The 16555-nt window shown below is 43.2% G+C and overlaps 1 protein-coding gene and 1 long non-coding RNA gene across 3 annotated transcripts in view; one reads left to right on the forward strand and one right to left on the reverse strand.

Annotated features, from left to right (window-relative positions):
- SLC9A7 (solute carrier family 9 member A7) overlaps positions 1 to 16555 on the reverse strand; it is a 50154-nt gene that overhangs the window by 10503 nt on the left and 23096 nt on the right. For both annotated transcript variants that reach the window (XM_081199226.1, XM_081199225.1), the window contains exons 4-12: positions 15099 to 15175; positions 14597 to 14709; positions 12411 to 12516; positions 12020 to 12161; positions 10676 to 10781; positions 9064 to 9152; positions 8179 to 8292; positions 6172 to 6283; positions 4905 to 5058 (exon numbers count right to left, since the gene is read on the reverse strand). In XM_081199226.1, coding sequence (XP_081055352.1) covers positions 4905 to 5058; positions 6172 to 6283; positions 8179 to 8292; positions 9064 to 9152; positions 10676 to 10781; positions 12020 to 12161; positions 12411 to 12516; positions 14597 to 14709; positions 15099 to 15175 — 1013 coding nt within the window. The remainder of the gene's footprint in view (positions 1 to 4904; positions 5059 to 6171; positions 6284 to 8178; positions 8293 to 9063; positions 9153 to 10675; positions 10782 to 12019; positions 12162 to 12410; positions 12517 to 14596; positions 14710 to 15098; positions 15176 to 16555) is intronic.
- On the forward strand, positions 5 to 4483 carry LOC308589798. Its single transcript, XR_014009485.1, has 2 exons — positions 5 to 484; positions 620 to 4483. It is a non-coding gene; the product is annotated as an uncharacterized lncRNA (long non-coding RNA).

The raw sequence follows: 16555 nt of genomic DNA on the forward strand, positions 1-16555 counted from the left end.
AGTACAGCACAAGAATGGAATTTATTTAATTATAGATTTTTACCCTGCCTTCCACCCCACCCCTCCAAAAAAGTTTCTTAGGGCAGCTTTATGCACACACACAAACACCCCCACACACCCAGCCATAATACTAAAATGTTAAAAAACAACAACAAAAAACACCTCAATAAAATCAGAAGAGAAATGCTAGTGTAATACCTATTCCATCATTCTTCCGGAAATAATAAATGTTTTAGGCATACGTAGCAGGCAACACTCTAGGGTGCAACAACAAATATGAGCGCTCTCTCTCTCTCTCTCTCTCTCTCTCTCTCTCTCTCTCGTTGCCACTCAAACAAGCCCCTCCCTAGGGCCTCAGCACATTTGCAAACACAAACATAAAAAATACAAGTGTTATACACTTAAAAGGAAAGCCAGAACGTAAGGACAATGCAGCAAACCAGACGCCTATGGCTGCAATTCCTATATTCTACAGCAGGCATAGGCAAACTCCGGCCCTCCAGATGTTTAGGACTACAATTCCCATCATCCCTGACCTGTTAGCTAGGGATGATGGGAATTGTAGTCCCAAAATCTGGAGGGCCGGAGTTTGCCTATGCCTGTTCTACAGTCTTCTTAGGTTCCTCTTCACTCAAGCCCTCTGCTTGTAACTCCTTCCCTCCTGACTCTTCCCTCAGTGCTTCTCTGCCAATTTATGTGAAACACAGTCTTTTCCTTCCACCCCCTCCTTATTTTCCTGGTTGCACTCTCCTTTCTTGACTCCTGCGCCTTCTCTCAAATGCCCTTTGCTTCTCCCCCATCCCCATTTGTCTCTCCCACTCCCCTCAAGGTCCTCTTTCTCAGGTTTCGGCTCCCTTCTCGTGCTTGGGAACCCCAACTCTGATTTTCCAGTTTAACTTCCCCGTTACTGCTCAGTACTGCCACGTGACCATAGCTTAGTGGCAAAACAAGGTGGGGAAAAACAAACCACAAAGAAAACCCAATATATATCTATACAGACATATGCCCTAACCTTCCTGCTGGTTAAACTGACACATTCAGAAACTGACGCTTCCTGGGGAAGAAAGTTCAGCTAGATGGCTGAAGATTCTAAGAATGTTCTGATAAGGAGAACTAGATTCTGATAATGTATCTTCTTACATGCTAAGATCCCCCTGCTAGATGGATGGACTAGATTTAGATGTGAACTGTTATGGCACAGACAGACCGTGGCAGCCAGGTCATATAGGTTCAAATGCTGGTGTATACTTAAACACAATAGGAGTTTCTTAGTAACTGATAACTAATAAGGACTCGAGAGTATAGCAGTGTCATCAGCAAAGACAGAGAAAGGGTGCAACTGCCCTTCTGTCCCATTCCTTGACCCCAAAGTGTCCTAATTGTATATCGTGTTGCAGATCCCCTGACCTCTTATATGTGAAGGGAAGTATTTGGCTCACGCAAAAATGCAGAAGAGAGACTGAAACCCTTGTGTTCATGGGACTTGGGTTCAGTTAGTTGCACAAGCAGAAGCTTGGCATGTGCAATTGCCTCAAAACAGCAAAACGAACCCGAATAAACAGGCAAAACTTGGTTTAGAACAACTTGCCAGCTTCCCCCTCCAAGGGCTCAGAACTCCAGTCTCCAGCAGTCTTCAGAGAAACAGTGCCCATGGCCAATGAGCATATTGGTAGAGAATCATAGAACTGTAGTCCAACCCCTGCAGTGCAGGAGTCTTTTGCCCAATGTGAGACTCAAACCCTCGATCCTGAGATTAAGGGTCCCAGTGGGCTGTTTTTGGAGTTCCCCAGCCTCTATGGGATTTTTTTTTCTCTTTTAAAAAACTGTACTTCTGCAAACCTTGGAGTTTCCTCAACATTACTGATACACCCTCCGTGTGTGTGTGTGTGTGTGTGTGTGTGTGTATTGCTGTTTTGACTACATAAGCAATGGAATTCACAGTGTAAACACTGAAAATGGAGGAAATTACAGACACTTCAAATGTACCCATTTCCTTTCCATACCCCAGTATGTTCCCCACCCCTCTAAAAAGACCAAACATATAATAGATGCTTAAGGCAACTGCTTGCTTCCAAAAGCAATCATTTTAAAAATGAAAGTTCATTTTCGTTAGGTCATAATGAACACCAGAATTTAGCTGCAGTTTAGTTGAATTTCTTCTGAGAACTACCAGGAAAACTAGCTTAGTCAGCTGTTTTCTGCAGAAGAAAACGCTGCCAGCGGTTTTTTGGTTTCCTGGCTCAAGCCCCTTCTCTCTGAAGAAGGGTGAACTGCAAGAGGTTTTGAAGACAACCGGATTTTAAGCTCTCCTATTCATGCATTACTTAAAATGTAACTGCACTCACTGCATACTGACTAGTGGGTCACAACAGACAGTTATAACCTCGCTACAGATAGCCATGTCACAATAGCCGCTTGATCTCATGCATTTATTTAGAAGCTGGGATAGTTCAGTTGGTAGAGCATGAGATTCTTAATCTCAGGGTTGTGGGTTTGAGCCCCATGTTGGGCAAAAGCTTCCTGCATTGCAGGGGGGTTTGGACTAAATGACTTTCCTGGTCCTTTCCAACTCTACAATTCTAAGTCCCACAGAGTTCCAACTGCTAAGTGAGGGTTAGGACGGTAGCAGTGCATTGGCACTATGTCTCATGGAAGTGCTATCAGTAGTTTCCACATTTGTGCTTGCTAGCGATAGTTTGAAACAGACACTGCACCTTCAGCCAGACATAATTCTTCCAGCAAACATTACAGCGTTGGGGAACCTGCGTCTCTCCAGATGATGTTGCTGTCCAACTCCCATCAGTCTCAGCCCTCACACCCAATGGTCAGGGATGATGAGAGTTTAGTCCAACAGCATCTAAAGGGCTACAGATTGCGTACCTCTGCAGCAAACTGCCAGGCATGCGAAGTCAAGACCAACCTTCCAATTCCTACTGTGCAGAGTCCCGAGCGTCTAATCCTCAGCTATCAGCCACTATCCCACTCTCTTGCAATGTACAGAGAGACATTTTCTGCAGCAGGATCTCGATGAACAACCAACTTTCTTTCGCATGGTATTCTAATGTTGCACATGACTGCCATCTCCTGGACTGAAGGTTTCATCTCATGAAGCCTCATCTGCACTTTGCAGGAAAGCATGGCTGTTTAAAAGTGGTATGAAAATGCAGATGGGGGCTTGCAATTATTTTTTCTGCAGCTCTAAGGTAAAATTTAGCACACTGAGGCTAGCAGACCTAATCAAAAGGAAGATATGTTACACTGAACTGTATCGAGAGTTCTAGAATGCTCGCCCAATATTGAAGTACATTCCCATGCCTGTGGCACAAACGAAAGGACTGTGACACTTGTTTCCAGGAAGAGTACCAATATTAAGTTTGAAATCAGTGGCCCAGCCTCTCGCTCCTTCAATTCAGCACAGCAATCAATCCTGACTTAAATATTTCCTATTCAGCATGCTAGGAGCAAATACAGCAACAAATAAGTGTCAGACCTGGTAAGCCAGTCAATGTCAAGAAAGCCTACCTAGCACTCTCAAGGAAGAGCTCACATTCCAGTTTCCTACAGCATGGACAGACACATCCATATCTGTAACTGCAAAGCTAAGCCGTTTTCCCCACTAAGTGTTTTGTGTGTTTTTTTTGCTTCCCCTCCAGATGGGGTGCATAACCTGGTGCATAACTAATGGTGAACTTGTAAGAGAGAGCCAGGAAACATTCAAAAACATTGCTGGGTTAGGCAAAGGGGTGAGGGAAGGACAGATGTGCAACAGAGGAAATGGCACTTTTGCAACATCTTTGTTTATGATACACTGGCAAGAATACAGAAAACCGAACAGTTCTATTTAGATAGCAGTAGGCTTGTAGGAGAGCCAGTGTGGTGCAGTGGTTAAGAGCAGTAGACTCAATCTGGTGAACCGGGTTCGCGTCTCCGCTCCTCCACATGCAGCTGCTGGGTGACTTGGGCTAGTCACACTTCTTTGAAGTCTCTCAGCCCCACTCACCTCACAGAGTGTTTGTTGTGGGGGAGGAAGGGAAAGGAGAATGTTAGCCGCTTTGAGACTCCTTCGGGTAGTGATAAAGCGGGATATCAAATCCAAACTCTTCTTGTTATGAAAAGCCATTTAGCACAGTACAGAACCAGAGTCCTCTTCTTGTCAATGGGCTTCCACAACCCCTATTAACCTCATTGGAAACTTATGAAAATGGGAAATTACTAGATGACAAATTAAGATCAAACAGGATCACAAGAAGTACACTACAAGCTACAAGCAAATTTGCCAATTCCCCAGCATCTGACTACATATTGCTCCCGCGCCAGAAGCTGTATGTCGGGAAAGTACAGAGCCTATAAATAATTAACTTGCAATAGAAGAGTAAAACAGTCTCCGCCCCTTGTACAAATGTTCTGCTTGTATGTATCGCCTTACAGAAACGTATCTGAACTGTGCCAGGCAAACAGGAAATAAATGTGTTGCTCTACTGATTGCAGAGGAAGGTTCTTAAATGCCCCACACCCCTTGTAGGATATATGAGCTTCTCATGTTACTTGATAGGCACCAGCATCCCACAAGTTATAACAGAGGATAGGGTTCTGCTATTTAACTGTGGCCACTTATTGTGAGCTACCACGATCTTGGTAACCTAACCCTGCAAAAACCCCACACAGACCTCAAACATGACTAGGTGTTAAGAAGCAAGCAAAATGTTCAACCCCTGAATGAACAGCAAGATTTTGCTGTTATGCAATTCTGTTATAAGCAGTTATTCTCCTATGATGCAAAGTCAAACATCGAATGCATACGGCACTGGTTTTGTACTTATCACGCAGTTCGCGTCATTTCCTTGTTATTTAAAAAATGTAAACGTGACGCTGAAAAAGGTAGAGTTTAGATTCAACATGGGCACCTTATATTTAGCCATGAGAGCATGGGCGTTGTGCCTCCGCCAATGATCCAAACAGTGAAGAAGACAATGAGGAGTGTGGTGGAGAACATCATCTGATGAGAATAAGTTGCGGTGTCTCGTATGGCTAGAGCAAATGCCATGGCTCCTCGAAGTCCTGTAGATAAACAAGTGAGAGGAATGTAAAACCTGACAATACAAGAGCTGTTTTGTATGCTACTTCCCCCTCAAACCTAGAGTTGGAATGCTAAGGTGTTTTCGTCCCAAGTCATATAGACTTGGGGGGAGCAGTGAACATAAGGAGCGCATCTAGTCCAGTATGAATCACATGGACCAGCCATCTCTCTCTCTCCAGGACTTTGTCAAGCAGAGAGTCTTAGCTGCAGATGCTGGGACATTCTGCAAGCAACACAGATATTCTACCGCTGAACTATGGGCCCTTCCCCAAGAGGATATGTCGCTTCAGCTAAGTGTTAAGGGCTGTTGGCATTCCATTCCAAAAATAAGCTGTCAGTTCCCCATTAAGATGCCCTAAAATATGCTCTCTGAGTAACTAATTATGTTACGCAAAGGAAGCAGGTTTCTGCTCAAGTCTCTTGAGAGAGGTGGTTAATCAGCGGAGCAACAAGACATGTGCAACTTAGCCTGCTTCCAGGTTTTTGCAGAGTTTGGAAACCTCGACAAAGAGCAGTTGATACAACATCAAAAGAGCCACAGGGTAGGGAAACGCAAAACCCGTCCTCCCCATCCTGAGCCACTATAAGGCATTTATTTCTTTTTATTATTTTAGATATCCATCCAAGGTGGCAAGCAGCATTACAACTGTATTCAAGGCCTGCTCTGGCTCCCCCCCCCCCACCTCTTCAAACCTTTCTGCCCCTACAACACTTCTCAAGAAGTGGGGGGTATAAATAAATCTGATGGACTTTACATGAAACAATGAAGCTATTTCTTACAAAAATAGTCACCCTTTGTGAAGTTTGGTGTGTGTGAGAGAGAGAGGGGGGGGGAGAGGAAGAGAGAGAGAGAGGAAGAGAGAGAGAGAGAGAGAAGAGGAGGCCCCTGAGGGGCATGCTAGGTAGGAGGAGACAAGCCCAAATCAATAAAAATCAATAAAAATACACAGCAAACTGAGGTTCTCCCCCCCCAAAAAAAATCCTGCCCCCCTCCCACAAAAACTCTGGCTATATATCTGTGATACCTGTATCTACAGATGGGAACTTTGTGTTGTAGATGAGATAAGATTACAAGCTTCATCTTATCATCTTACCTGAAAACATCAGCATGTGCTGGAAATTCCAGCTGATCTTGTGCCTTCTGCCCAGATTCAAGAAGAATGAAAGAGGGTAGATGTGTGCAGCTCGTCCCAGGAAAACAGCTATCTAACAGCACCTTTTGGTTAAGGATCCAATATTGTTATCTACGCCACACTATGATCAGGTAGTTTCTTTAAACTTAAGTGTTCTGTTCCAACCCAGGAAATACCTTTTTTCCTGTTCTTTCGAAACCTGCTGTTATGTGGCTCCGAACAGGTAAAGCCAGTATCTCTATACTGTAACTATTGCTCCCTTACAGCTGTTTTCGAGTGTGTGTTTTTAAGAAAAAGGGGGGAAGGAGGCATCCCTTGCTTAACAACCCTCCAGTACAGAGAAGCTTGTTTGCTGCTATTCTGTTTGAGGCACCCTAAAGAGAGAGAGAGTGAGTTAAGAGTGCACTTAACTCCCACATGGCTTTCCCTCACTGCTGAGTCAAACACACTCAAGTGAAAGTCTGTGTCACGTCGTTCTTAACCTGAGGTACTACTTTAGCTAATGGGGCCTGCTGCACCGCCACGCAATTTCTGTTCTCATCCTGAGGTAAAGTTCTTAACCCGAGGTACTACTTCCGGGTTAGCGGAGTTTGTAACCTGAGGTGTTTGTAACCCGAGGTACCACTGTATTAGCATTGCATTCATATTGAACAGAGTCTCTGTCACATTAGCATTCATATGAGGGGTAGAAACGCTCACTCCTACAGGGCAAAATTTCTCATGTGGGCACTTTCCTCCTCTTAAACCTTCACACAGGCAGCTTTTGAGCTGTTCTGTAAGGCCAAACAAACGGTGCTTAGAGGAGATAAAACGTAAGAGGAAGAACTGGAGTGGTCTCTTCAAAAACAAGAAAAATTCTTGCTCATCCAGGATAGCTCAGTTAAGTGCTGACAACGCCAAGGTTGCAGGTTCGATCCCCGTATGAGACAGCTGCTTTGCTGGGTCCCTTCTTCCAACTCTGCAATTCTATGATTCTTACTCGTGAACTGTGCACATATGTGTGAACCTTACCAGGATCCTCTTCACTCCTTACCTTTGGAAGCTGCCTTAAAGTGAGTCAGGCCCATTGCTCCATATAGTCCCAGCACGGCCTACAGTGGCTAGTTATAGCTCACCAGGGTTTTAGACATGGTTCTCTCCCAGTTCGTACCTGGAGAGGCCAGGGACTGAACTTGAGACCGCTTGCCCGTTTCACACACACCACATGGATAAAGCTGCTTTCCGTTTCTTAAGAATGCCAGCAAAAACAAACAATAGCCTTGGCCGTTCGCTCAGGGGAAATTCAGTATGTTAGGATATTCCACTGTTATTAACATTCATTGCACAACTTAAAGGATTTTAAGCTATCATCGTACTGAGACGGGTTTTTTTTAAAAAAGCCTAACATAAGGTTTCCACATAATATTCTTGTAACGTTATAACACAGGGGCCAACAGAGAAGTCTCAGGTGTGCCACCAAATCAGTGGAAGGTTGGGTGGAAAGTACTGTCAAGAGGAATTAGGTTGCAGTTACCTCAGAGAGCAGAGCTTCGGGTTACAAGGAAGACATGGTTTCTGTGTATGTGTTTGTTCCTCAAGTGCAGCGAGAACTGGCTAATGGGAGGGTCTTACCTCTTCCCTCACCTTCCCATTTTCCTCTGCAAATATCTAATTCTTACTTGTTATTTGCACCTCAGGATCCCTGGCTCTAAGCCCCAGAAGTCAGCCTAGTTGAGAGAGCAGTATTCTTACCATGGCATTTGCAGGAAAGTACTACTAGACACACAAGGTGTTAAAGGCCTGTTTTCTCCCTATAGGTGCACAGGTACCCGTTGGAGGAAACAGGGCTTCCCCCTTTCTCGTCCAGTTTTAGTTCCTTTAGCTCAGCTGCTCCAAAGATCCGCCCCCTCCCCTTTCAAGACTGGCTTCTCAGAAGTGCAACACCGCCGAGAAACATGTTATAATGCAGAAGAACCCAATAAAGGATACGAAAGCTCCAATGATGAAAATGGGGCTGAATATATGCTTCTGGAAAGTGAAGAGTGCTAAGCCCATATAAGAAAATATGAAGTTCTCAGCCAGGAAGTGCAGCACTTCAAAGAGCTGGAAAGGAAGTTAGGGAAGGGAGAAAAAACATGAAGTCTGCCAGCTGAATTCAACGCAATATATATGTCTTATCAAGAGGAATACTAGCTTTTCAGAGCAGCCTATTCTGAACAAACCATCTAAAGCAGCATGCACTACATACATTGTAAAGCACCTTTCACCCCCTCTGCCATAAAATCATGGAAATGGTAGTTTGCTGAGGGTGCTGGGAATTGCAACTTGGCAGTAAACTACAGTTCCCAATTAAATACGAAAGCAGCATGCATGCAGATAGCTGTGGGCACACCTTGTTTTTAAAAAAACAATTTCTCTGCCCAAGAAGTGTGTGAAAGCACAGAGACAGGCAACTGTAAATTTGCTTGTGTAGTTTTCTGGTTTGGGAGCAAATCTAAGGTACTAAAAGATTTTGAAGAAGAAGAAGAAGAAGAAGAAGAAGAAGAAGAAGAAGCCGCCAAGCTTTTAATGCACTCTTATTAGCATGGTGAAAAAGCAATGAAAGCAACTACAGTAATTTCTCGACACACACTTTTCATATTACTGTCCAAAATACTTTCTCTGGATTGTACTAATCAGACTTGCAAGTGCAGGAGTACATAAGACCCTCCCAATTATGCATTTCACCTAATCAAGCATTCATCAACTGTGAGATTAACCATTTCTACCAGGTATCAGCAGCCTTCATTCAAAATGAATGAAGAGGAGCATGCCTTATTATATATAGAGAGAGAGAGAGAGAGGGAAAGCAAAACTAAGAAGACATTCTTTCACCTGCTTGGTTCGGCTTCTTGATTCAACAGACAGATTATTGTACGTATAGTGAGCTTGTGTGATTCCACAGAACAGGACAGATACCACGCCTGCCAAGAGAAACAGAACAAAAAGCAGCATTAGGTTAAATGCAGACATCATCTCTTTTCTGGCTTAGTATTCATATCAATCTTCTTTAAATCCTGAAGCATTACATTCTGATATATACTTGCTATCTTTGTGGGTTATCTTTTCCAGTGAGCCTGCCCTGTGTTCCAATGAGAAGTAACGGGGCTTAATTCTGCATCAACGTTTTGCCATCTGTACTGGAAAGGTAGTCCCATAATCCCATGGGTGCAGGGACCAGGTTCTATTAATTAAGAAAATCATTCTGCACTCTTCCAAAGGCAGGCAGGCAGATATATACTCCATGATTCAGTCCTGTTGCCAGGAACAAATCCCAGGGTTGTGCCTCATATTTCTTAAGGGTTTGCAAGATTAAAAGAGTCTCTCTTGGGTATGTTTATATGGAGAGATCAACCCCAAATGGGCTTGGCATGCAAGGGCTTTGCGTGAACTTTATCAGCACTGGCCAAGAACTGGATGGCCAGCAACTCAGCTATTTATATTGGAGAAATGCAAGTAAAACCTGGAAGGCTCGGTTGGTTAGAGCATGGTGCAGAGAATGCCAAGGTTGCAGGTTCAATCCCTGTATGGGACTGCTGCATATTCCTGCATTGCAGGGGGCTGGATTAGATAATCTTTAAGGTCCCTTCCAACTCTACAATTCTATGAAAACACAAGTCTGTTTTCTTCTAGGCTTTCTGCTCCTTTCAACAACAATGAACACAAGGCATCCACTCCCTTGGCTCCTCTTAAGGTTTATGTGTTGTGAATCTCTCTGCTATAAAGGCAATGAGAATAAAATCTACAGCTGGGAATCCGAAAAGCTGTGGTACTGCTCTTTGCCACCCAGTGTTTTGTGAAAAGCAGGCCCCTGACTCCATACTACATTGCAATCCTTTTTTAAACTGATGGGGGCTATCAAAAGCAGACTGAAAACAGATCCCCATGCCATACCACAAAGTCAAAAATCCACTGGATCCAAACCCGGTGTGGACCTATAAAAATCCTATATTAAATAAAAATAAATAAAGAGCACTCCAACCACCCAGTCATCTGTTGACATTGCAGCAATGAAGTCTTCACATTGCAAAATAAATTAGAAAAGCCATTTGTGAAAAAAGATCTACAAAGAGGACATGTTAACAGCTCCGGTCATTAAAAGGAGTTCCATGTCCAGGAAAAACACACGACTTCTACAAGGAGATATATGTCAGGACATCTACAATGTGAAGGCAGTCTAGTTAAAGGGCCAAAAGATACAATACTGACTATCGTATGTTCACCACTCGTTTCCATGTTAACATTTTGCCAAATAGATTACGCCAGAAATCAAATTCATATTATGCATTTATATTATGCATACTATGCAACTTTGTAACATCGGCACAAGTGTAATTTGCAAGGTGACAACATGAGTACCCAATATGTTCCTAATAATAATACCAATTACTGTATAAGCACAAAATCTATTCATTCCAGAGCCTGTTAATATATCAAAGCATCTTACCTGTAAAGCCACAAGCTTCAGCCAGCAAGAACGTACTCCAAGACATCAGAAAAAAGAGTGCAGTCTCCAGTAAGGGGAAGCAATGCAGTTTTGTGAACTTTGTTACGTGATTATTGCGTTAAGGAATCGCAAAATTCACAGCATTAGATATTTTCTGCAGCTATTAGAACTCTTCCCAAAGGGTTGAATGTGATGAGTTAGTACTCGTGTGACAGTACTGTGGCTCCAAATGTAGACCACAGGTTCTCCCTGACCTGGCCAAGTTATAAATGCTTATAAAGTCGGAGCTGGGTATTCACCTAAGCCGAGTGTAAGGAACGTTTGGCTCTCTCCAAATACTGCTACATGATACAGTGGTGCCTCGCAAGACAAAAAGAATCCGTTCCGTGATTCTCTTCGTCTAGCGGTTTTTTCGTCTTGCGAAGCAAGCCCATTGACGGATTAGAGGATTAACGCTATTAGCACTATTAGCGGCCTATCAGCTGATAAGCGGCTTAGAAAAAGGGGGGGAGGAAAAAAACCCCGCAGGAACTCGCAAGACATTGTCGTCTTGCGAAGCAAGCCCATAGGAGATTCGTTTTGTGAAGCACCTCCAAAACGGAAAACTCTTTCGTCTAGCAAGTTTTCCGCCTTGCGAGGCATTCATCTTGCGGGGCACTACTGTACTACAACTCGTATCATACCTGGCCCCGGCTGTGCTTGCTGGGGCTCTTGCAAGTTGTAGTTCAGTAACATATGGAAGGCCAATGATTCCCCACACCTGATCTAGGCAGCAGCCAAATTCTGATCACATCAATTTGGCTTCCTTGTCTCCCTCTAGGGCAGTGATGGTCAAACTTGGCCCTCCAACTGTTTTGGGACTACAATTCCCATCATCCCTGACCACTGGTCCTGTTAGCTAGGGGTGATGGGAGTTGTAGTCCCAAAACAGCTGGTGGGCCAAGTTTGACCATCACTGCTCTAGGGAGTTTCTGCTTGTCAACCTTCTTGGCTTCCGATCTCACGGCTGTCTTGCTTCACAGTTTGTCTGCTTGCCTTTTTTTTTTTGCATCCCTATTCCAGCTTTCTTAGGATGGGGGACCTCACCTGCAACTGACTACTGTACCTAAAAACTGATCTACCTGTAAAACAAAGTTGTCTATATTTCAGTGAAGTTTTCTAGTACAGTGTTTTATATTTTTTTAATGGCATGACGCCCTCTATGATTCTACAGGCAGAAGACCTGAAGATTGTAGCCGATAAGACGAAATGCTGCTTTCACCAGAGAATGAAGTCAAAAGTGAGTGGGCATCTGCAAAAAAACACACACACAAAAACTGGGAGCATTCAACAGAAAAAGGATATCAGAGCTGTCACAACTCCTGTCACTACTCCCATCATGAACGAGCCGCTAAAGATTCCAAGGAAAACACCAACAGATTTAAAAAAGGCAGCTGCATCAAAAGCATGGATGTTTCCTCCCGTAGGCTGATATGCTACAATAGAACTGCAACAGAGGGGACAAGAAGCAGCAATGAGCAAAATATTTATCCCACATAATTCTTCCTTCTTTAGTTATCTTAGGAGCTGCATCTTTCCCATCTATCATCCCAACCACACGCAAATGATCTCAAGGCAAATGCAAAAACAGCAGTCTTTCCAAATCTGATTTACAAGACTATCAGGAATTGGTTCATTTTGTATTAATGGTCTTTCACATAACACATCAAAAACTCTTAATTTTTTTTTTACTTACGAAGATAGTACAATAGCAACAGCATCGTTCAGAACACTCTCTCCAAACAGCAGTGCATAGAGGTCAACATCAGCATGAAGTTCGTTAAAAATTGCCAGTACAGTGACTACAATTGGGAAAAGAGAAGAGCAAGGCACTAAAAATTGGTCTTATTGTATATGTGATTTTGAGAAGGAAAGAAACAGCTCTCTGCCGACTTCATATGCAGTGAATGTTATCAAGCTATAACACAACCATGAAACCAAAGGTATTTAATATAGGTTGGCAGTTGGTGAAAGGTCTAATCAGTACTACTTCTTTTTTTTTAAAAAAGAGGTCCTGGTATTTTTATCTTGTTGTAGATGCTGCGAATGTCAGGACAAAATGGCTGCTATGGGCAGCAGAAAAGGAGGTGATAGTACTCAATACTCTTGAGTAGTGACGTGAGGTGAAAATATTCTCTGGAGAATATTCTCAAGAATATTATCTGCTAGAAAATTCTCTGGAGAATATTCTCCACAAACTGTAAATTCTGTGTCGTCTACACACTGCTTTAAATGTACACACCTCAATAATCAAGAATATTCAAGAATATTCTCCAAAAGATTATTCTCAAGAATTTAACATCTCTACTCATGAGTACAGTCACACACACAAAAGTACCAGGTCTCCTAAACATCTATCCAAGGCCTAGTTCCTACATTCATTTTGCATGTGCTCAAGTTATCACAAGGTAACTCAGTACCTTGTCAGTTCCCACATGGGGAACATTTAGTCAGCAAACGACCTCATGTGGAGACATCTGGCATTATCTCACTGAGTACATGGTAAACACTTACTGTTGCCACAAGGGAGTATTGCCTCTGCAACAGTGCACCTTTCCTCTGCCCCAGATTTAAAATGTGCATAGCCATGTTGGTTCACTGCAGAGGGGGGACGGGACACCCCAAAAACTACACTAAGGCCTTATTAAAGAGACCCCTGATCATTCAGTCCAGTTGTGGCCGACTCTGGGGTTGTGGCACTCATCTCGCTTTATTGGCCGAGGGAGCCGGTGTACAGCTTCCAGGTCATGACTAGGCCAGAATGACTAAGCCGCTTCTGGTGAACCAGAGCAGCACACGGAAACACCATTTACCTTCCCGCTGGAGCAGTACCTATTTATCTACTTGCACTTTGACGTGCTTTCAAACTGCTAGGTTGGCAGGAGCAGGGACCGAGCAACGGGAGCTCACCCCGTCGCGGGGATTCAAACCGCCGACCTTCTGATCGGCAAGTCCTAGGCTCTGTGGTTTAACCCACAGCACCACCCGTGTCCCAAGGCCTTATTAGGACCAACCAAAAAGCCACGAACAAACGTTTGAGTTCTCCAGAATTCGTCACAAAGTTCTGTGTTAAACCCAATGGCATGGGAGGGGGTGATGGTAATGGGGGAGGGGACAAGACAAGATAGCATTGCCCCCTCCCCAAAGTCTGCAATTTGGCTTAGAATGGAATGCAGGCATTGCAGCAGGCATAATTCGATGCACAATGCACCCTAGAATATTGGCACAAATATGAGGGGGAAAGATAATGTTCCTGCTTCTTTCCACCCCCCCCCTCCAATCCTCTCCCGCAGCCCATAAAAAGCCCCAGAACAAGTGTCAGAAGAGTCCATGACAAGGTTATTTATAAATTGCCTCAGTTTCCACAAAGGGCCATGAATGCCACTGGGTCCTCCTGCATAGGTCTCCTCATGCTTGTCTGACAGCGTGGAAAGAATCCATACAAGCAGATTCCCACATTGTTAGGGATACAGAAGAGGTCCCCCTCCACACAGGTCTATACAAACTATGGTTGGGGAGAGATAAGGAAATGCTTGTATCACTACCTCTGCAGGACTGTTTTTGGCAGACAGCCACACTGCAAAGCTCCTTGTGCATTTTTCATTTTTCTTAGCCATTTTACCCCATCTTTAAGGCTCCCAGACAGGAAATTTATACTGCATTTAAAAATAATAATGCCATCAACCACACTTCTCCTATAGATTTTTGTAATGAGTTTATACTTTAATCTTCCAATTCTTACGCCTTATAGAAGGGGGAAAGACATTTCTGTGACACGGGAAAGATCAGACACAATTGCCTAACGCTATTTCTTCTCATACTATAAACAACAACAGTAAAAAGAAAAAAAAGGTGTCATAAAAAACCCAATGAAGTCTATACCTGGATCAGTAGCAGATATAATGGCTCCAAAAAGGAGACAATCTGTGTAGTAAAACTTATCAGAGAGCTGCCCCACAAGCTTCATTAGTTTTACAACACCATACATAAGATTCCTGGGAGGAAAAAGAAAGAAGAATTCAGTGAAGCATTTAAACCAGATTGTTCTAGATTATATTTATTTTTTAAATGTACAATATTTTAATTTATCGTTTTTAAAAATTACCTGCCCTTCATCATGACAAATTTTAGAATAAAATATTAAAATAAGTTTAAAAATACATTGCTGTCAAGAGAATAGCATGAGTTTCTCTTTGAACTGACTTTATTACTGATGACAAACACGCAACCCAGTGTATGCATGATTATTTGAGAGGTAAGAGATTACAGCATCCAAGATATTCTCACTGATCTTGCTGGACAAGCTAAGGCACAACAATGGATGATAAAGAGATGCCAAAATTATATCCCACGAGACTAAATGGTATCTCAAAACTCAACTTACCCAATGATGAAACAAGAGACTGCAGTTCCTAGGAAAGCATAAACCAGAATAGACCCCAAGTTTCTGAAGAAGTGCCTCTGTAGAGGGAAAAAAATGGGTTAGGCGCAGCCATATAGAAGCAACGCTTCTCTAACTCCAAAGAATGCAACACTCTCAGTGCTCTAGTTAAGTCACATTCTATTCTGAGAACAGAAAAATTCCAACTCTACTGTGTGATCCTTCTGAAATATAGGGAACATTTCAAAAAAACTAAGCTGATCTTGTAAGATCTTCTGAGGAGACCCTGCTCATTGTTCCACAACAAGCAGTTTGTTACTTGGTGACAATGAATAAGTGGGCTTTCTTGATAATAGCACCCACTCTATGGAATGCTCTCCTTTGAGCAATTCATGAGGCAAAGTCAGTAATGATCCTTAAACGCCTCTTAACAAATTTCTTTCCTGTACTGTTTAATTTTATTTATGAGATACAGCTGCATTTTCTTTTTCTCTCATTTTTAGGAAAATTCACTGGATGTTGTGTTTTTATTGTGAGCAGCTTAGAGATTTTTGTTACAGCAAGTGGCATAATTTTTTAATAAATAAGTATTGGGGAGATTGTTATTAGTCTTGTCCGAGTCATATTTTGATTCCACGTACTTTGGGACGGCCTGGTATAAATGGCTCAGGCTGGCCATCAAATCAAGGCTCAAAACCCCAGTGACTTAGGGAATCATGAACAGAACCCCAGACAGAGGTGTGGAAGAGACAAGGCAAGTAGGGAAGCTGTGCCATTCTGAACAGTGTGGATTTACAAAGGCGTTGTTTAAACGCCTTGAGTTTGAACAAGAGCAAGAAGAAGTTTGGTGGAGAACTTCTTCGTTGCTCCATCAGACAACTCTCCAGACAGGATCCATCTGGCCCAAGCAGTGCTTTGAAAAGTTTCCTCAGCAAGAGACCACTCTTAGAGGAAGCTTAATTCTTCTCTCCTAGCTTTCCAAGAACAGGTTCTTTAGCTCTTGCAGAGAAAGAGGGGCACCCGCAGCTCAACTTGGAAAGGGCAGCCCCTATGTGATTACAGGTTGCTGCAACACACCCTCAGCTAATAACCTAAGCAACACTCAGTGGGTTGATAGTTAAAGCCCACATGGAGCCATCTGCTGCGGATCAGGCCTACCACTTCACCAAGCTGGACAAACACAATAGAATAACTGTCACCATCCCCTAGGCTAAACAGCACGTTTGGTTTTTAAGTATGTGGGTGCATGGGAAAGAGATTTAATTGGGGTACCCAGTGAAACTCTGCCAGATTCCCATCTCTAACCACCCAAGGAGCCTGGAGGGCTAGCATATTACTTCTCAGGGACTTGGTTAAGAGGGCAGAGGTTAATAAGGGCAAGATTAATCACGGCTCCCTCCCGCTCACAGGTTTATTTAACCAAGAAGTCAATAAGCGTAAGCAATGCAAAGAATCAGTCA

Source organism: Podarcis bocagei, assembly GCF_964188305.1.
Source record: "Podarcis bocagei genome assembly, chromosome: 6".
Taxonomy (NCBI): domain Eukaryota; kingdom Metazoa; phylum Chordata; class Lepidosauria; order Squamata; family Lacertidae; genus Podarcis; species Podarcis bocagei.